Source organism: Alosa sapidissima, chromosome 8 (genome assembly GCF_018492685.1).
Source record: "Alosa sapidissima isolate fAloSap1 chromosome 8, fAloSap1.pri, whole genome shotgun sequence".
Classification (NCBI taxonomy): domain Eukaryota; kingdom Metazoa; phylum Chordata; class Actinopteri; order Clupeiformes; family Clupeidae; genus Alosa; species Alosa sapidissima.
In genome coordinates, this window is record NC_055964.1 from 23133233 (window position 1) to 23155372 (window position 22140).

Consider the following 22140-nt stretch of genomic DNA (forward strand, 5'->3'; position numbering starts at 1 on the left):
ATTAAAGTCAGAATATACTCTACCAACCAACCCTGTTAAAGCAAAGACAGCCTGAATCGTGACTGGCCAATCATTTCCATCTGCTCGATCGACGACCATGCGCACAACGACGTCGCTTGTTTTTGGTTTTGCGCGGTCACGTCAGTAACACGTGCCAATTCTCACGTGAGCGCGCCGTAAATAAATCGCAAATCGAAGCATCAAGCATAGCCTATGTAACACGACTGCCCCATGTGCTACTAAACCACGTAATGTAGCAGCTAGAGGTTATCACATTGTATTTGTCTTCCCAATTCATCCAATAAATGACGTGACCTTGATTTTTCAGTGAGCTAAAAAGATAAAGCTCTGTAGCCTCTAGCTCTGTAAATTATGGGGGGGGGGGGGGGGGGGGGGTATTTAGCTTAGCATATTTTATTTAATGGTTTTAACTTAATATATCCTATCCATTACAGTAATTTAGGCTTACATTGGCCATTTAATGCTGATTACCTTGGACCGTTTACTTTTAGGAGTCATTGTTACCTCCTCCAAGGAGGTTTGGGTCGTCTGTCTGAGGATAAGCTGCACAAAAACTTGGTAGAGGAAATCATCTTATTTGAAGCAGATCCGAATCAACGAGCATATCCAGGATTAGTTTTCACTCTATGTAAAATGGCTACATGGGGCATAAGTCTGTTGGCCTTGCCGGAGGTCCCTCCGACTTTCCCTCGTTTCTTTATGTAGCAAGGTCATGCGCAGCATCAGTCACCAGAGCCGTTTATTTATTAGATCTGTCAATCACTTTCCTTTGTCGCCACCTGCTGGGTGTCGAGATGCTACTAAGCAAAAAACAACTACCAGAAATCAAAAGAAAATTAAAACAAACTGTTTAGCCAAACAGTGCACGTGCTAAATAGCCAGATAGCCTAAAAGAGATAGGATTAATTGTCCTCAAATGTGATACTGTTCTGTCCTGTTGAGCACAGTCATCAGTTTTAAGGTAGGCTATAATGTAGCACATCATTTGTCTTCTTAATGGAGCTATGGACAATTTACCAAAATGTCAGTTTCCATCCAAAATGAATTTATATAAGGATATTTATATAGAAAATATAGTTGTGGTGAATAACATTGACAGAATGGGTGACTGATAAGATCAGAGCCAACATGGCTGAATTAGCCTAAATAACTTGAAAAAGATAATTGCCACCATAAGGGGTCTGATATTTGGTTTGTTGCATAAACTATAGAACGGAATTCTAACAGAGATGTTGAATTATGCATGGTTTGTTTAAAAAGACCTGTATGTTATTGGCTAATAATTATGACAAATAAACATATTGGGCTGCTCACAGGAGGGTTTGAGTTAATGATGATAATGCATGCGTCATTGCTTCATCATGAAGAGGCCACCAAGACCACTGTCCTGTTTTTTTTCTTCTTTTAACCAAATCCGTCACTGTCAGCAAGTGAAACAATACCCTGTAAACAGTAAATACTGTTAGTAAGCCTATAAACTGTACACTCTTTCTTTGATGACTAGAGAGTGAGTGATCAAGTACCTTTAAATTGCATCAGGGCTGCAGGTCTAAGAGACACTTCTCCCCCACCTCTAGAACTGTGGCCTTTAAAAGGTGGCTGACCTTGTGACACATGTGAGTATCCCTTTGTGTAGAACCACGGAAGAGTAAGGACCTCAAAACCATTTCTACTATCTCCGTTTTCCACCTGATCATAGTGTGGTATCAGTTGAACGTGACAAGCTGAACAATGGACTTGTATGTGTGCCACTGCCCATCACCCCTCTACTCCGAGCCCTTTATGAGCCCTGAAGATGCTGATACCAGTTGTCAAGGACCACATGCTTCCAAGGCAACAGGTCTATAACAGCCACACAGACCTAACAGGGAAATTGGTTTTAAGCGCCATTTTCCTAATTTTAAACCTAGTCGTCCTCGTCTTATCGTTCCCCCTACCCCTATTCAGCCAACCAGCAGCCTGAAAGACAAGAGCACCGCTGTTGCCTTGCCAACTGAGTCCTTTGTAAGCCTGTGCATTTATACACTTAGTCTGGTGAGCATTCAAGACTGGGGACATCTGCCATCCGCTGAGAGACCACAGACAAATACAGGATAGTGTTTTTTTTTTATTCTGCCGTTACTAGGTTACATGATTTGACAGAGTTGCAAAATAAATCATTATCTGTAATTCAATATGGCAATCTTCATCAGAAGCAAAGAGGCATCTTCTGTAAGGGAATTCCTTCAGGTGATATACAGGACTTTAATTAATCTATTATGTTTTAATATGTTAATCACTTTGAAAACAATTCCCCCCCATCCCAGTGCTTACACAAAAACCCAAATGCACATCCAAAGAGACACAAATTCAAAAGGGACTCAGTCTGTAAGTAAAAACTTACAATAAAAGATCTGCTGATCTGCACATACTTACAGAAGAGTAATTTAATATACGGAAACAACTTTTGAACAAGATTAATATTCAATAGAAACATGACATTCATTTTACAGTAAAAAAAGTGTGCACAAAACATCCAAACCAAGAAAGCAGGTCTAGAGAGGGGAGGGGGGAAAGCAGAAGTAAAAATCTTCACTTTTTAAACAGAATCACAATCACAATTCGCTGGCAATAGGATTTAAAATGAAAATATTCATGAGGATTAAGTGTCATTATTTTTGTTTGTCATTTTTTTTTTACTTTAAATATATACCTTTAAAGAATATACTTGGAAAACAAAAATCACAACTAATCCTCAAAACAAACAAAACAAAAAAAACATACAAAACGCAAACAAAAAAGCTGCACAATAAATCTTGTTATTCATGACGAATAAAAGGCACACAAAAGAGACAGGTTGCACACAGATGTCAGCAGAAGCTATCTTACAGGGTTTTGCAGTGTTTCAGAAATAAACTGTGGCCCTGGGCGAGGGTCAGCACAGCACGGCATGTCCACAGCTGGCCCCCAGGACCACCGGGCACAACTGAGGAACATGAGACTAGATATTAACGTGGGTGAGGACGCCCCACTGAACACATGATAACTGCTAGGTTCACACCAGTGAGACATCAAGAGTGAGTGCCGCACGAGGAGCCGTAATGTAAAACACAGCCGACTGCACCTATGGGAGAGTCCATTATTCACCCATGCCCGTGGGGCCAGGCAGGACTTGGCTGAAATGTTGTTCCGACCACTCGAGATGCATCAGCTTTTAGGTTAAGTTTTTTTTTTGTGTTTGTTTATTTTGTCCCCGACCTCAGAGCCTTATTACATGATATAGCTATATACATAAATCCACCTGTGTCATCCCATGCTTTATTTCTGCTGATCTTCAAATATGGTCATCGTTGACTTTTTCTTCCCTGTTCAAAATTGCCAGCCAATCCTTCTTTGGGCATTTGCACAGGATTTTTACTTCCTCTCTCAGCAAACTGTCTTTGTTCATTTTGTGTTGAACAGGCTCAATTCAATTTTAAATTATGCAAAACCAAATTTGAGGGAAAGAAAAAGAAAAAAAACTACAAATTAAGTGTTTTTTTTTTTAAAACAAAAACAATAAAGGAACCCTTTTCTACAATTTTCTAAATGGGACTTGTGAGACCACCAAAGATAGAATAACAAAAGTCCAGAGGTTCCCAGGTGGAACTCCCAGTGATGTGGCACTTACATAGTCTTTGTATAGAAAGCTTTTTAACAGTCATGCAAGGGCACAGTCTCGTTTGTTACAAGGCGAAGGGAATGAGCTTGAGAGAGCTGAAAGATAGACAGAGATAGCGAGAGAGCGAGAGAAAAAAAGAGAGAGGGGGAGAGAGAGAGAGACACCAGGTAAGGAAGAAGAGGAGGCACCATACTTTTTAAAGTACAAAAGCATCACGTTGATTGTAGCACAACTACAGCTATTCCCCAAAGCTATGTCGACTGTGGATTAGCTTTTGCGACTATGCAAAACCCGAAGTGTCAACGCTAAAAGCCGTTGGCTGTAGCCCTGTCTTGTTTTGTTTTGTACCTCTGTGGAGGCCCAGTGTGCCGGTGTTGAGATGGCGAGGACCGGTGCCTGAGGTTATCCCAGTGTGATGCCGCCCTGCCTGAGCTGTGGCCCCGCTCCACACACGGCCTCCGGCCAGACTCATGTGGTTCCCAAAAAATATGGCAGTGCCATCTTGTATAGTCCCAGCACTATGTGTGGCACGACACTTCCTGTGATCGCATTTTACTCGTCAGTACCAAAATACGCTTTAAAAGGGTATGTGCAGGGATGGGATCAGGGGAGTGGTTTGGGCTTAAGTACTAAACCAGCCCAGGAATGGAGCCTTGACAAAAACTGCAGAATTTTTTTTAGTTTTTTTTTCTTCAAAAAAGTGCATAGAGGGCATGTTACATGCACCCTGTAACTGAGCATCAGACCACTGCATACATCACATGTGATAAGATCTCTGAGCTCTAACCTCTCCCTGATCAGAAGTTTGGCCTCAGTTGACAGGGAGAGACAGAGGAAGAAAAAAAAACGCTTTAGGAGACTTTCTGTAAAATGACACATTACCAGAACAGTAGCTCTATCAAATAATAATAATAATAATAATAATAATAATGAGAGCAAAACCATTGCACAATCACAATACAGTACCTTTTTTCAAACTGAAATGCAGGACAGAAGAGCCTGACCAGGATTTGTATAATAGTCCAAATTCCCACTGATATGAAACACTCGTCAGCTCGGCTTCAGTCACACGCCGTGTCCCTACACTTCCAGTCCACCACCAGGGCACTCGTCTCCCGACATGAGTGGTAAGCATGCGACAGACAGGAGAAAAAGAAAGGAGCAGGGAGGAGGAAACGCTAGACTAGAAAGGAAGCAGAGAGGTTCAAAGATGAAGGGGGGTGGGGGGGGTGGGGGCTAAGAGTGAGGAGGAGAAAGGGAATGGGATCTTTCTTATGCTGTTCCTGAGACATGGACAGACAGGAGGTTGGTTGAGGACAGGCCTTTGCCACAGACGTTTAAAACAAAAAGGAAATAAAATGAACCAAAACGATAAACGGCACACAGTGGAGACGTTGCTGGCAGAGAGCAGCCACAGCCAGTCAGGCTCATCACATCTGCAACGAGAGGGAGGGAGAGGGAGGGAAGGTTGAGGACAGGCTTTTGCCACAGACGTTAGGTAAAGTTGTATTATAGGAAATTGCTGTAAAGTGATTTCTGACACTGATTAGTTGAGACTCTGGTTGGTGGTTACCTACGGGTGACTTTAGGGCCTGAAGCCGGGCTGGAACCGAGCCGTCTCCTTGAAGATCAAGTCCTTCAGTGTCTCTTTGGGCAAGTCATCCAGTTCCATCTCAAACTTGAAAGGGGCTTCAGCAACAGGCTACAGGGGAACAAAAGCAGAGAGGACACCAGTTTAACCACCTGAGCATTTGATTAAAAGCACATCCAGTTGGGGTCTTCATATGTTGTCTCGCTTCTATGATATGAATCTAAGACAGTCTTTTGCTTTCAGCAGGTTGTGCTGCAGCATGCATTCCAGTGGTCAGTTCACTGTGCAGACATTTCACACACAGCGGAGAACCGAGGGGCGCATGCATGAGGCTATGGTATGCGCTAGGCATCAGTGGGCTTCTCAAATACCTTGACCTTCATGTTTTGCTTTCTACACGCTACCACCCTCATGAGCACTAAACCCTGCTGATAAACAACCTTCTCTGGATGGGAAAGGATCAACAGCACCCATCACAAGTTACTTACTCTAATACATTTAACCTCATCATGCCATTCACAGCTACTATATCTAATAGTACATAAAGCTAATGTTATGAATTCATTTGGTTGACTTGTCCACACTTGACAATGCCAAGTCTAACTAACAGAAGGGGTGGAGGAGACTGGGTGTCTGCAGCTCACCTCATCTGTGGGGTCGTAATACTGCTCCAGGTAAGGATGAGCCAAAGCCTCCTCCACCTCAATACGCTTGTGAGGGTTGAACGTCAGCATCTTATCCAACAGGTCCAAGGCTGCATGAAACACAAGGATTTGATTAAATCACTCTCCCTCTGTAATTTAGCACAGTGCAGCAGTGGAGGTACTATATGATATCTGTAGCTTAGTTAGCTTTCATTGTCTAGTGCTAGTAGCTTTGGGATATCAGATCAGATGAGGGGCAAACAGGAAGTAAGGCAGGAACAACCTCTGACCTTTGGGATCAGCATTGGGGAAGAGGCGGTTCCAGGGCACCTTGCAGCGCAGGGGGAGGGACAGCAGGTAGTTCCTGGCCTTGATGTTGATGATACAGTTGAGGTCCTCCTGAGTCGGAGACCCTAAGATTCCTGAGGCGAGACGAGACAGAAAGCACAGCTTAAGGACTCGTTCCACACCCTCCCGGTCATCTGCTTGAACGACCCCACATCTGCACATCGGCTGTACTTCCCCATCTTTACTTATAAAATAAAAAAGGCTGTGGGCTCATGCTAAACATGGACTTTGTAAGCTAACAAACACACAGACCTTTGGCAGTCTATGATTAGCACCGAAACCAGCCATTCAACACACCCAACAGAGAGAGGCTTTCAAGTGCAATGCAAACAGTGTGTTTCCTTATGATAACGAGGCGGAGAGGCCAAGATGGGAGTGTGGTGATGGCAGCCTCCTATGGGATAATGATAAAGGGGGATCTAAATAAGGAAATGACCTGCTATATCATTAGGGAAACATCTGCTACTCAGCACAGGGGAGGGCTACTGTGGACCATGAGGAGCACAGGGGAGGGCTACTGTGGACCATGGGGAGCACAGGGGAGGGCTACTGTGGACCATGGGGAGCACACGCAGCAGTGAACCCCCCCCCCCCCCCCAATGCACGAGGGGAGAGGGGATCCGATTCCTGTTCACAGCAGTAGTGACAATTCAAACATCATAAAAGTAACATATGGCACAACATCTTTGTATGTTGCATGAGAAACAGGGGATGTGTCAACGTAAGGAGAGAAGAAAAAAGGATACATTTCGATAGTTGTAATACTATCAGCATTGCAGTCTCGTATCAAATTGTAAACAGCTTTTTTTCCTTTAAATTACATTTAGATTGTGGTCACTCAGCAGATGCTTTTATCCAAAGCGAGTTGAAAGCAAAGGAAAGCAAATGTGAGGAAAAAGCTACAACAAGGAAAGGACAGCAGCCATGAATAGCCAAGAACAAGTCAATGCCAAATTAAAGACAGAGCATTATTGATATTAATGTGCAAACTTCTATGAAATCACGTTGATGAACTGTCCATTATATGGCAATACAAGTAAGTTGTACTAATCTGTCTTAACAGCCTCAACAGTGATTCAGAAACTGATGTTGAATGAACTTGCGATGGTGACATGTCACAACTATACAATACATGAATGCCTTAAAAGGTGGCAGTACTTCTAATGGGTTAAACTGGTGCAGGTTCAGTAGCCTGTGTGATTTTACAAATATGGTCTTGTTTGTGTGTTAAGGCTTCAAACACATCATGTTGGGAAACTATTAAAATGAGGAGGATGTCATTTGTTTATAGACTTGTAATGATTTCTTGATTGAACTGTTGTGAAACATCTCGGGTTGGCCAAGGAAATGAGTCACTCGTTATTATGACCGCCGCGCAGCGAAGCGGCGGTCATATAGGTTTAGTCAGATTTTTTTTTTCTTTCTTTTTTTTCTTTTTCGCATGCCCAAATTTCCGTCAATGAGTCCCAGGACACTGAAAACCGGGGTACACGAAACTTGGTGGGCATGTAACCCCACATGGATAGCATGGAACCATCGTTTTTCGTTTTGATCTGTAACCCCCCCGCTTGACTGGACCCCCCGAAAGGAGGGTAGGGCAGACACAGTTTTCTGTGAATATCTCGAAAACCGTGGGGTTTAGGAGGACCATTTTTTTTTGTATGTTGATCTCAAGGGGCCATGTCAACCCATTCCATAACCACTCATTTCATGTATAGCGCCACCTAGTTAAACACAAAAAAGTAAAAATGAGGTGTTGTAATTGAAGGTATCTGTAACCTAACATAGTCAAAACTGCACGAAATTGGAAGTGTATGATCATTATGACACCCTCTGTAGGCACGCCAAGTTTTGTGGAATTCCGTTCATGGGGGGCCACACAATAAATTAATTTATGTTACTATACACCAACTGGCCTGTAGGTGGCCAGAGACAGTTTTCTGTGAATATCGACAACCGTAGGGCCTAGGAGGTCCATCTTTTTTATGTATGTTGGTCTTAAGGGGGCATGTCAACCCATCCCATTACCACTTATTTCATGTATAGCGCCACCTAGTTAAAAATTAAAAAGCAAAAAATTTGGTGTTTTCATCACAATATCTCTGGCTGACGAGGTCAAAACTGCACGAAATTAAAAGTGTAGGATCATTATGACACCCTCCGAATGCATGCCAAGTTTTGTGTACTTTCGTTCATGGGGGGCCTTACAATAAAATAATTTGTGTGTACATTTAGTGACGTACACCAACAAGGATTCCCGGGACACTGAAAGACCGGGGTACACGAAACTTGGTGGGCATGTACCCCCACATGGATAACATGGAACCGTCATTTTTCGTTTTGATCTGTAGCCCCCCCGCTGGACTGGACCCCCCGAAAGGAGGGTAGGGCAGACACAGTTCTCTGTGAATATCTTGAGAACTGTAGGGCCTAGGATGACCATTTTTTTCCGTATGTTTGCCTCCAGGGGTCATGTTAACCCATTTCATGTGCACAAACAGATACACACACACATACATTCACAGTAATGTCACAGGCACAAACACAAGCACACACGCGCGCGCGCACGCACACGCACACACACACACACACACACACACACACAACACAAACAATCAAGAATTTCTCAGAATTATAAACAGGCAAGATGGAGGTGGGGTTGTATAAAATGAATTTTACATGTGAAATCTATGAAGTAATCATGTTTTGGTACTTGTTGTCTAGCAGATACCAGTGAGAATTGAGTGTGGATAATGCAATTTAGTGAGACAGTTAAAATCATTTAGGCCTTTCAGCGTGATTTCTTTTTGTGGAAAAAATGTGCTGGACTGGGCGGCGGTCATATTTTGTACCGCTCTGCGGTACATCTAGTTAGGAGTTGAATAGATCTACAGAATATGCCCCAACAATTTCAATCATGTCATATAATGTTCATATTAAGACTGGAATGATTTTAAGTTATTAAAACCATCCTCTGAAACCACTGCTTGAAAAGCCTGGAGATCTTTATCTGGAAGCTGTAGCAATAATAATGGCATGCACCAGGTGTACGGTATAGCTGCTACTTATAAGGCTGGCCAAAATCAGAACAAAATGTAATAAAAATTGTAAAGCTCAAAATAAAATGCACTGTGCTAAATCAAAAATGATCATGCTCCCTCAGTCAGAGAAGAGTAAAGTAATGTTTATGTAACATTTTGTAAAATGACATCAATATCACAACCTCCAAGGATGCTAAAAAAATAAAGCCTCCTTTGGGGCTCTGAGGGTAGGGTAAAAATAGCTCCTCTTCAAATCTGCATTTGACAGATTTGTTTTGCTGTTTTCTTTTCATATTGCCTTTTCACAGCTGGTGTTTCATGCAGATTTATGAGACCCACATTGAACGGTGCTCACTGAATGAGTAGCGTCACATTCACACACGGGAAGTCAGCTGTTAGAGGACAACAAGTCTGCATCGAATTGTCTTTCACCATCGCTGACGGATGAGCACGATGCAATCTCCTCAGCTGATAAAATGGCTCCAACGGCCGATGATTTGTCTTTTGGTGAACGGACGTTAACGCCTGCCTCAATCACTCATCTTCAGTAGACCAGCTTAAACCGGCCGCCGTGCTTAGAGGCGCGTGGGACAAAAAGACACAAGGGCATAAAGTGAAGGGCAACGATTTAATACCTAGGATGTGGTTGAGTTGATCCAGGTAGTGCCTCCCGGGGAAAATGGGCCTGTTGGACAACATCTCAGCCAGGATGCAACCCACGGACCAGATGTCAATGGATTTAGTGTAGCCCTGCAAAGAACAAGAGTAAAAAATAAAAACTTGGCCAAAAAAAAAAAAATTACTTGGCAGAGTGCTTAACCATCTCTATCTATTGGCTCATCTTTGGGGGAAAAAAACTTGGCAGAGCTCTTAACCTACTGTCCGGTCCTTTGTGTGAGGCATGCTATGTGTGCGTGCGTGCGTGTGTGTAATTAATTAATTAATTAATAAATATATATATATATATATACACACTAACTAACACACACACACATATATATATATATATATATATATATATATATATATATATATATATATATATATATATATATATATATATATATATATATATATATATATATATATATATATATATATATATATATATATATAATGTGTGTGTGTTAGTGAGGGAGTGGAAGACCGAATGAACACACAAACACCAAAAAAAGATATCAAAAGAAAGTGGGACACCAAACAGCGTTCCATGAGTCATTGCTCACTTTCTGAAGCAAAGAGCTGACCAGACAACAAGTCTGCTCCAGCACTACGGTAGCAACTCCTCATTGATTGGTGACCATTCCAGCCCGCCTTTGGGCCTTTTATAGACACGGGAGGCTTTTCAAGAGGCCTTCACCTAAGGCCTCTTCACATCTGCTTCACATCTAAATTTGATGACATCTTTAACTATTAAAAGAACTAGCAATTCATTTGAGTAATCCAATTAACCTCAGCCTCATGGGTAATGAATAAACTAGTAAATCAATGACTGAAATCCTGCTGAACTACTGATGTGAAAGCTAAAGTCAATGGTAGCCTTAGAAGTGGTCATCAGTTGAAGCTTTTGTCCTTAGTGATGGTGGTGTGTAAGTGGGTTGTGGGGGTTGACTGATTAGCTGAGGGCCAGGCTGCTGTGGCGTTTGACCTTGTTCTCATAACTCTAGGCTGTAAATAAAAGCTGTGTAATTACTCTGTGCGTCGCCTGGGGGCATAATCAGCGCCGGCCAGTGCCATCCATCACCGCCAATCAGCCACTTTTCACCACAGAGCACGGCCCAGCGCTCCACCCAACTAGACAAGAGTGGACCAACGCGTCAACGTCTGTCTAAGCGTCACAGTCAGAGTAGGATGAACTGTGTGTGTGTGTGTGTCTGCGTGTGTCTGTGTGGCTACATGACTGTAGGTCCGATTAATGAGTGTGGAAGGCTGAGGGGGTATGTTTTTGTTTGCCTACGTTCATTCATGCGGACTTAAGCGAGTGTCTGCGAGTGTCTGCATGTGAACATGCCTGTCTGAGCAGTCATGGGTGTGTGTGTGTGTGCGTGTGCCTGTGCAACAAAGAACAGACACATGCCTGTGCAGGTTACGCACCACTCCCCCCCCTGATACTGATACTTGGAGCTTACCTTTGAGTTGAGCATGATCTCGGGCGCTCGGTACCAGCGCGTGGCCACGTACTCCGTCAGGAAGCCGGTGTGGTCGTGGTCGGGGTCCGCCACACGGGCCAATCCAAAGTCACAGATCTGCACACACAGAGCAACGGACCAGCTGGCAATGAACAACCAATCAGCAACATGGCTGAACCTGCTGTTCATCTTGTACTGAGCAGGATTACCATTACAACAACATGAAATGAACATGAACTATAATTAATATAATGAAGGCTTCTTCAGCCATTGCTCAAATAAAACTGTATTTTCCATTACATTTACATCAATTGAAAAAATAAATACATTTCAACAGCACCAGTCATTTCAAACCAGTGTTACAACTAATGTGATAATATTACAAGATGTAAGCCTGAATAATGTCATTACTGCGATTTCCTAACTGTTAGCCATTGTTAGCCGCGGCTTATACATTGATTTTGCAAAATTTCTTTAGCTATGAAGTTAATACACAGGGGCAGTTAATATGGTTTTAATATGGTTTTGTTTCTTTTAACTTGCATAAAACAAACACTGTCCTGACCTGCGGCTTATACACAATTATACGCTATTGTGCGTATAATAAATGCGGCTAACACACAGGAAATTACTGTATGTTTTTAGTTTTAGTTTGACCCCATTATCATCGGTGATTGACTAAGCACCCAAACATCAATGAAGTAGTCACCTTATCTTATGTATGAGAGGAAAGTCAAACCACAAACAACCCAATGAGGAAGAACTAAGGCCAGCTCAGATGCTAATCGAGCAGATGCTACCAAACCATAAACAGGTTAGCAAGAACATGTGGCCAGTACGGTTTGCACATATGATGCATACATCTCCCACGCCATGCACGTCATTGCAGTTCAGTGCCTTTCATGTTTTGCAAATGCAATTCAAAACCAGAGCTCCAAGTCTAGCCACGTCAAAATTAACCTTCTGAAAATGATGGCAAGTCCCAGTTAACTGCTGCAAGTCTTATCAGCCAGACGATTTCAAAAGCTGCAGAGCAGCTGCTTTCTCAAAGGGCATCCCTCTCTGATGATGCTTTTCACTGCATTTCCATGCAGCTAACATACAAAACAAATGCACACATGCATCACAATGGAAACAGCAGAACGCCAACCTGCACATTTCTTTTGTCTTTATCATAATCATGATTACAAGAGCTCTGGCAAGCAGTCTGATCTTATCTGATCAACCACTGAAATGTAACACTTGCACTTGGTCAGACACTGGACCACATCACACATTTCGTTGCCGGGTTCCCACATTAATGGTAACAGAAGAAACATTTTTATTTTTGTTGTTGAGAATAATAATGCATGCATCCATCCATCCATCCACCTTGTTACAGAACTTCTCAAGCAGCTCGTGGCATTGCTGAAATGGCCTCACCTCAAGGTCAATGTGGGCTACAAAATGCGCTGATTGTAAATAGATTGTGTAAGTAAGCTGTTCTCTTGAAGCTCAAATGGCAGAGCCAGGTGGCAGGGACCCCAAGGTTAGAAGCTTGATGCTTAAGTCAGATTTCTCAGTGGGTTTAAAACTCACTAACTCACTCATCTATAACCACATGCACAAGCTCAACACAATTTATACGACGCAATTCATATAATTAAAGCATTCACAATAACAACTGTATCTGCGCTTAAAGAGAAAGAAGAAACAACAACCTCATCTCGAGCGCATCCTCTATGGAGGGCCAAGTCAAGATGTTGCCATCTAGTAGTGTCTGGCTTCACAAATTGAGCTTCAACGCAAATCCAAAACACGCTGAATATACAAAGCAAAGGCCATTTCCCTCCAAGGTCTTCAAATGCTTGCCTGTCCTCTGCACATGTGCTGTTCGACATGGCTCATAGAGCTTGGTCATGTAACCTTGAAGCTCTTCTGGCCAGTCCAACATATCAGCACTCCTTTGCAACCATGTGGCTGCTTACACTACAGGTCAGTCTAATTTTTTTCCCCCCTCAAAGATTTGGTATGTGGGAGCAATTCACCAGAAAACATCTAAAAGGGAAAGTGGACGAGATGGAACCACATGTTCCAAAACTAGAAACTATTAGACAGACACACAAAGCCTACAGCAGCAGCTGAAGACGACAAACAGATCAATACACTCATCATCACCATATACCTTCAGATCGCAGGTAGTGTTGAGGAGCAGGTTTGAGGGCTTGAGGTCGCGGTGGAGCACGTTGGCCGAGTGGATGTACTTGAGCCCTCGGAGGATCTGGTAGAGGAAGTAGCAGATGTGGTCGTTGCTCAGGTGCTGCGTCTTCAGCAGCTTGTACAGGTCCGTCTCCATCAGGTCCTGTACTATGTAGCTGCGCAGTCCAGCGTCAAGGAGCTCACCACTCTTTAAATAGTACCTCTTCAATAACTCATACTTCATACTATTTTAAATAGACATTATATTCAAATGCATGAGTACTGTGCTATCCACTGAGATGCTTTTACTTTAAGGCAGAGGAGCATGCTAGTATGTATGTGTGTGTGTGTGTGTGTGTGTGTGTGTGTGTGTGTGTGTGTGTGTGTGTGTGTGTGTGTGTAGTTGGAGCTGCTTAACTGTGTTAGTGCTTAGTTGAACTTGGGAGTGTCGACCAGCTCGTCAGCGAAAGGATACACATCTTTCATCTGGTCGATGCTGGGCGCTCGGATGATGTCGTTGATGCCAATGATGTTCTCGTGTTTGAAGCGCAGCAGGATCTTGATCTCGCGGAGCGTGCGCTGACAGTAGGTCTGGTGCTCAAAGGGGCTGATCTTCTTGATGGCCACGCGCACCTTGCCGTCCCGGTCAAATGCAGAGCTGTGGGGGGTACAAAGTGAGTGACACGCTTAGCTGTGGGGGGGTGGGGGGGGGGCAAAGTGACACGCTTAGCTGACATGCACTTCATCAGATGATCAGATTTTGTGCTTTTTCTGCTGTCCAACACACGCCCTTAGATAAGTGCTGAAGACTGGGAACAAGATCGCAATGGCCCCTGCGGTAGTCTTTATTTACACAAGCTCGAACAGTTTGGTACACTTGAGCATCGCACAAAAGACAAGAGGCTACGGAACAAGTTATGTAGTGTCGCTTTGATCTTGACAGCGTCTACCGCTTAAAGTGGGTCAGTCAGACTCATGCGAACAGCCAACCAACTGCTGACCTTCAGTCTCTTATCTACTCTACAGCCCACCCCCTTTCACACACACATACCACCTCCATCTCTCTAGTTGGAGTGTGTGGGTGGATGGTGCTCTCTAGCCTGCGGCTCGAGCGTCAAGCTCTGCCAGCTTCAGTGTGCTCCTCCACAGGCCAGGTGCCAGGAGAGGACCCCCAACCGAGAGCTGAGCGTACAGGCGCTCACACAAGCCCAAAGCAGGGCTGCTAGCAGCATTATTATCAGTGCTTTCACTAAAGTGTGTGTGTGTGTGTGTGTGTGTGTGTGTGTGTGTGTGCGCGTCTTCTATTATTAGACTTGCTTCTGGGACAATACTGTTGTCGAAGCGCACGCATGGACCCATGCAAGATTTGCGGCATTCTGTGGGGTTTGTAAATCAAGTGCTGGATTAATGACGACGGTCAGTTGAGACCAGCGAACTTGGAGAACATCAAACAAACATTGGTGTATGTGTGTGTTTGTATAGGCCATATATATATGTGAGAGAGAGAGAGAGAGAGAGAGAGAGAGAGAGAGAGAGAGAGAGAGAGAGAGAGAGAGAGAGAGAGAGAGAGAGAGAGAGAGAGAGAGAGAGAGAGAGAGAGAGAAAGAAAGAAAGAAAGAAAGAAAGAAAGAAAGAGAGGGAGATTGTTTCCACGGAGACGGACTACAAGACTTTACATATATTGCGGCAAGCAAGGCTGGTTATGCAACAGGCTGTTGCCATGACGACCTGGCCAAGTGAGTAGAGGAAGGCGCTCGCACTGCCATGCTTGAGCTTCTACAGAGCGAGCGAGCGGACAATCTCTGATACCCTTGAGGCAACAGAAGCACATACACACTAATAAAAAAAAAGTCAAATAAATCTGAACACTTTTTTCCTTTTCATATCGCCAGAAATAAAAAAAAATTCTACCCTCTGCAGGCCTTTTAGGCAAAAACCAGGCTGCAAGTCGGAGAAAGACTTGGCGGGGGGGGGGGGGGGGGGGAAGAGAAAGAAAACAAGCAAATGTGACCAGCCTTTGACAGCGGACACATTATGGAGAAGAGCACGAGAATGTGGCGAAGACAACCTGCCAACATTTGTCGTCCTGCTCAAGCTCAGCTACGAGAGGCTGGGGACAGTTAGACACATTAGTCCAGGAGAGAGGCACAGCGGGCTCAGGGCAGCCATGGAGAGGGTGCCAATCATTTGGGTGGCAGAAAGGAGGAGGAGGAGAGGACGGCAATGTGCCTGGCTCTGCCAACAGCATGGTAGAAATGGACACTGTTAACTTGTTTTCAGAGACGAGAGAGAGAGAGAGATACACATAATGGAGTAAGATGACTCAGCTTGGAAGCACAGATTGCCATAGTATCAGAGAATCAGTTGGCCATTTCCTGGTGAATGACACGATTAGATTGGGTCTTTGCGACAATACCTATACGAAACAGATGTGTACGAAAATGAAGCAAATACACTTGGGAGGTAACTGTACAGGTTAGAGCCTAAACAAAACGTATGTGCCAATGCCCACTGCTATAGTAACCACACCTTCTGAGCTCAACACACATTAACACACTACGCACGACAATGCACTCCTACTCATGAAGTAACACTTGACAAGTTAAACCCTAAACCAGCCAACCAAAATGCACAGCCTGTGTGGCAATGTCGACTGCTTTACCAACAGTACTCCATGAATATAACAGGGCTAGGCAACTTATCGAATCAATCGATTAATTGTCAATTATGACTTCAAACAATTATGAAAACATGATCGAGGTGTAATGATTATTTTGATGCATTCCGTTTTGCAACAACGCTCTCGTTTTGTGAGTATAGTAATTTGTAGTTTGGAAAACGGAGGACGTTTTCAAATTCATCGGGTTAAAATATTAGGATCTAAATCTTGACCAAAATAACCATGATTATGTTTTTTTTTTTTGTTGCCATAATTGAGCAGGCCTACACACACCAGATCTCTCTCTGCCCATCAGAACCAGATTGATTTGAGTGTGGGGCGCTGACGTCAGCCCTCGGAGAGGTTGCCTTGGCGACTGGCGTTGTGGCAGAGTTTGGCAGAGCAGCAAACCCTGGCAGGAGCGTGAGCGAGTGAGCGCCCGTAGCATGCATACGAGAGAGGTAGTGGTGGTGCTGGGGACGAGGTTGGCAGAGTGGAGGTCAGACGTGGTCACCAAGGGCTGGACAACGCATTGGTGCAGGTAGCTGTGGTGAATGGTTCCTACTTCAGTGCTACTTCCTACTTCAGTGCTCTGGGTACCTAGAAAGGGATTATGTAAATGTAATGTGTTGTTATGCTATGAAACATGGTTTCTAGCATATCTATCCAGGTCACTTCATAAGTAAAGACTGGTCTCAGAAGAAGTGGTCACTTTTGAAACGATAGATGCTCAATCCAGTGTTTTCGTAGCGATCCATGGTTAGTCCTGAAGTTGCCTGGATAAGCCAGTATCTTTGCTCTGCAGAACAACCCTCTTTATAGCCAGGTTTAATGGGGGTTGTCTTCGCCCTTATACTGCCAGCAGAGCCAAAGCTTGTCCCCACACTCTGCCAAAACTACCATGACATCAGTTTGGTCACCAGGAAAAAGAGGGATTGGGGGGGGGGGGGGGGGGGGGGTAGGGGGTGCTGACTGCGTCAGTACATTGGCCTTCACCTTGCCAGAATCCAGGCTCCACTCCCAAATGTTTCCTGTCTGTGGCCACTGAAAGCCTGCGCTGCCGTCTGCCATTTGATGTAGGCCACTTCAAAGTGACTCAGCCAGTGTTCCTGAGGGAACCTTTCACATAAAAGCTACCAACATTTACCTCAGATAAAGATCCTCCTCAAAATGTAAGTCACATGTAATAGTCAAATAAAAAAATAAATAAATAAATAAATAAAAAAATAAAAAAAATCAACTTTAAGAAGCTTCAGCAGAAGAAAAACAAATGTCTGAAAACTAGCACCACTTTGTATACGATGACACGCACACATAACAGAACTGTGTTGTGTTTGCAGACTAAATAATTTGGTTAACAAAAGTAGTGCACAGCGATATCTTTGGATCACAAACAGCAGATAGGCAAAGTAATCACTTAACACTGTCTACAACAGAACAGGAGTTGGGATTCTACCCATCAGCAAAAACTAACGACAAGTAAAGAAGGTAACACATTTCCACTAAGTTCAATGCACAATTCACATTGGTCATTTTGGTTTGTTTGACCAATGGCAGGCTTTTTCACTATCAAATCATGATTATTGAAATGACTTCTACCAGAGAAGGCAATTAGTAGCACCTATCCTAATTGAAATTGCATTGTAAATCAAATAAAGAAGGGGTAAATTCTACAATCATTAATTCCCTAAATGTTTCTCCACTAACACTACGGTCAGTTTTAGGTGTGTTGGAAGGAAGGTAAGATAAGCCATAGGCTAAAAGGCGCCACATTAACAAGGCGGCCATTGTGTCACGGAGCCCAACATGCTCTCCCCTTATCCTGGTGAGCTAGTGATTATGCTGATAAGGACTTTCTGTTTTGAGTGTGGAGTGCGAGTTGTCCCAAACAACAGTCTTTCTGGTACAATGTAGACTCTGAAGCAAGGCTATCCACTAGCTTTTCATCATGGAGTAAACCTAGATTAGGGGTCCACCAGCTCCAGATAACCTGCTTTGCATTAAAAGGGGCTACAAACTATCTAGACCGTGACTTATCCATGATCTCTGACCATGATATCATTCCATCATGTAAGAACACAGACAGGTTGAGCAACTTTCCCTACATAAACAGGTTTACACCAAAGCTCATCCAACACAAAAAATGACTGATTTCTGATCCAGGCATGACCTAACCCATCAACCATAGCGGATGATGAATCAGGACCTGTCCTACATTGAGAGGCTGACAACTCCCAAATATCACCACATTACCATAACCAGACAAGTAACTACGCAGAGAAGCGCCAACATCGGAAAACTGAAAACTAGAACAGGCTGATGTGTAGAAAAACGATGCGTTAAGAAGAACAGCGCTTTCGAGGAAGCTGAAAGATCTTCAGGATTTCCTGGCCACAAAGGATATCAAACTAGGATCTCTCCAAACAGGCCAATAGACAGTGCTGCTCTTGAGATAAGGCTTTTAGGCGTCCTGTACCTATTCGTAAGATGGACACCAGCAGGTCACTGCAAGCAGGATAGATCAAACGGTTAAGTATGTACTGCTGCCATCGATGCATTGTAGCCAGGTGTTTTAGCACAGGCCTATAGAAATGGCAAAATTTTTGGCGTTTCACAAAGACAACATACACATACTTATTACACACATAGGCTACAGAAGCACAGAAAGACAACCTCGCCATGTAAGGCCTCAGATGCCGAATCTGAACGAAACTCCACAGCTACCACGGACATGTTACGCGTGTAACACACCTCTCTCTGTCTCTTTCTCTCAAGATGCACAATGCTGAGTGATATGCTGTTTCTTTGTGTGTGTGTGTGTGTGTGTGTGTGTGTATATATGAATGAGTCCTGAAGCTCACAGCCACATTCTGAGCTCATTGCATCACCATATGCTCTGCAGAGAAAGGCAGATGATGTGGACTGTAGCAGTTTTGGACGCACAGGGTCACTAAGGGTGCTGATTTGTCCCCAAAACAACCAGTTTGGATCCACTGTGTGGAACATGCAGTAGTTACCTAATGTCTCACATTCAAAATTTCAGCTTCTCCTGGCATGAGCCAAGAGTGTCCACAAGGTAAAGCCATTTCTGTGATGAGACGGGCGGAGCCAGGTCTCCCATGTTTCCATGGCGAGAGGCGGCCTGGAAAATTCTGATGTTAGCCAATAGCCACGGCGCTGCTATACACAAGAAAAACAATCCAAAAGAGAGGGAGAGAAAAAAAAACAAAAAAAACTCTTTCACTTCCTTATAATACCCCCCTTGGGATTGCAGACATGCAGAGTGATCACACTTTGTGCTAATTTAATCTACTGCTTTTATGGAGATGTGCAATTTCTTTCTGATACCACTGATCCGACTGATGGGTTCATCTCAGAGCCTACACTATCCAGCCCCTACTTAACGTGTTTGAGTGTGATGTGTGCTGTAGAACTTCTTCACCTATTATTCAGAGTGCTGCTACACGTTCCACTTATGCGAACATCCACGTGAGGGTTATTTTTTCCAGCATGTTCTTCAACAGGATACTCAGAACTGCTACTGACATAAATGTGGCTTTGCGGGTTGTCAGTGGTAGGGTGGATGGGAAATTAACTGGAAGGGGTAGTTCAGACTGGCAAGGGCAAGATGGCTTGGTAAATGTCCCTTAATGTTTAGAAATGAAAGACATGCAAAGTAATATTAACAATACGGATATATCATTAGATGATGCAACAACAGTGATGTGTTCAGTCTTTTCAAAGGAATCACAAACACTGTGTTACTGTGCACAGCATCTTTTCACAACCAATCTATACACATCTATTTAACACCTCCTCCTCTGACTTTCACATCTGAACTCTTCAGTTGTAGCTGTTGATGCGCTGCCCATGTTAGACTTTTAAATGCACATCATAAGTCATATTCGGATTTGAATGTAAGGGTTTCAGATACCATGAGCTCCCACAATGTTAGATTCAGAATCATTATGACTGCCTGCAAACTGGGCCTGTCTCCTTGTCCAATGACTCTAATCATAACACACACACAAAACTCACGGTTGGCATATGTTTTCCACTTGACGCGATTCGAATATTCGCTTTCCGATAAATAATTGCGGATTCCTTATGTCGGCTTTCACTGGTGTGATGCATCAAAGCACCATTGATTGCACTTGTTTGTAAGCGCGGTATGACAGATGACCTTGAGCTTGAATAATTAGTTTCTAGTATAAAAACATAGGTCTGACCTGCATGCATATATACATTGAATGAGTATCATTTGAACATCGAATTGCACGGTAGAACATTAGCATAGGGGGGTAAAAATGAGCAGTGTGGCGAATCTCAAAGCATCCTGTTCAGCTTTCGCATCGGCACCCACGCCACTGTGGTGGAGCCTACAACAGGGCTTGCTGACATCCTGTTGCTCTTACAGTTGTCTTACTGTCGCAGCAAGCTCCCACGAGCCAATGCCAAACAAAGTATTTCTATACATCAGCTAATGCATTCATTTTATCTGAACCTGAAGGGTAGGATAGCTTTTTGTGCACGTTACCAAATCACTGAAGGCAATCGCCGTCGATATTATGGCAAAAGCTGGTTTCAAATAAACCACTTAAACGCGTGGTTTTAACTTAATACGAGTGTTCGCGACATTAATGACAAACTGTAGCCTATGATTAACAGGCTCCGACATATAGCAATAGGAAGACGCTGGATTTCGACATTCTGTAGCCTAACCAAAGAATTCAGTATAACAACTTGTTGCTGATACAGTGGCGGCGCGTCAGGATTCATACATCAACTTAACTGCCTTATTTTGGAAACGATTGGTCCAGATCATTATCAAATGAAGCTTGCATCAATCTACAACCTAGGTAGCTAATAGAGTAATTTGAAATTACACTAATTATGTAGGCCTACACTTCAACAAAGTGGTTCAACAGATTGGCGTTAGTTTATAAACTGTATAGCCTATAGGCTATCCAACAACCACAGCCATCAAGCAACCCAGATCTGGGCAATAAGACCACAGATTAACAAGTAACTTAGTAGCTACTTAGATTTTCACTCCACCCCTGATGTGGCAAGGACACATCGCAAGCATTAGTATCTCCATCTAGCCATTTTACGTCCCGCTGGGTAACGTTACCGTAGGCTAATAGTTAACATTTAAAGGGGGTCCTTGCTGGGCATATGGAGATTTATGATACGTTATCTCTTAGCTAAACATCTAACACAGCTAAGTTAGTCATCTTCACTAGTCAATCTCGGCAGAAACAAACACTTAATGTAACTTACCAGACCATACCGTAGGCCCCCTCTCCAATGTAAGACAAATTAGTGTAGCGGGGCCCGACATCGAAGGCCTGCCCACGGACCAACTCAGCCCCGGATCCGGGGTTGGGGCCGCTGCCTGCAGGGCCAGATACCGCAGCTGTCGCCATTGTTAAATCTGAGCTGCCTTCGATAGCTCCTAACGTTCCGTAATAAAATATCAAAATCTTAATTTAAACTCGGCTACAGATGAAAACAGCTCATGTAAAATACAGACTTCTCAATATAGCCAATGCCAAGAATAAATGGCAATGCCCGCATAAAACAAGGTTTTTAAAATATTGCGATACAGTATGAGCAGCCTAACGTGCACTTTCGTTTGGTGCCGTGTAGCCACACAGACTGCAACGGAGTCAAGCATCAAATGTTGCTGCAGGAAATAACGGGAGGGGGAGATCACGTGGAAAGAAAAGAAAAGAAACGATACGTTATATCGCGAGAGTTGTCTGATGCTCAACTAATTTTCAGATTGAATAGGCCTTGATTCCTAAAACCTTAATACATCAAACCAGAAAACAGGCTGTGATCAAACCGTATGCCATAACAGCTTACAGAAGCTAAACGGAAATA

The 22140-nt window shown here is 43.5% G+C and overlaps 1 protein-coding gene across 2 annotated transcripts; it reads right to left on the reverse strand.

Annotated features, from left to right (window-relative positions):
* Positions 1-3552: 3552 nt before the first annotated feature.
* On the reverse strand, positions 3553-21938 carry mapk1 (mitogen-activated protein kinase 1). Of its 2 annotated transcripts, none has more exons than XM_042100426.1 (9): positions 21535-21938; positions 14068-14250; positions 13579-13768; positions 11415-11531; positions 9921-10035; positions 6187-6318; positions 5897-6006; positions 5239-5363; positions 3553-5097 (listed from the first exon to the last, which is right to left on the reverse strand). In XM_042100426.1, the coding sequence occupies exons 1-8, from the start codon at positions 21678-21680 to the stop codon at positions 5247-5249; spliced, it is 1110 nt and encodes a 369-aa protein (XP_041956360.1). In that variant the 5' UTR covers positions 21681-21938; the 3' UTR covers positions 3553-5097; positions 5239-5246. The 2 variants fall into 2 exon arrangements, with proteins under 2 accessions (XP_041956360.1, XP_041956359.1); XM_042100425.1 differs by having other exon boundaries at positions 5235-5363.
* Between the last annotated feature and the right edge of the window lie 202 nt (positions 21939-22140).

Coding starts and splice junctions, on each gene's coding strand:
- mapk1 (XM_042100426.1), bottom strand. CDS start 21,680: ATGGCGACAGCTGCGGTATCTGGCCCTGCAGGCAGCGGCCCCAACCCC. Junction 13,769..14,067: donor ATCGACCAGATGAAAGATGT/GTATCCTTTCGC, acceptor TGGACTGCGCAG/CTACATAGTACAGGACCTGA. Junction 11,532..13,578: donor ACACTACCTGCGATCTGAAG/GTATATGGTGAT, acceptor CTGTGTGTGCAG/ATCTGTGACTTTGGATTGGC.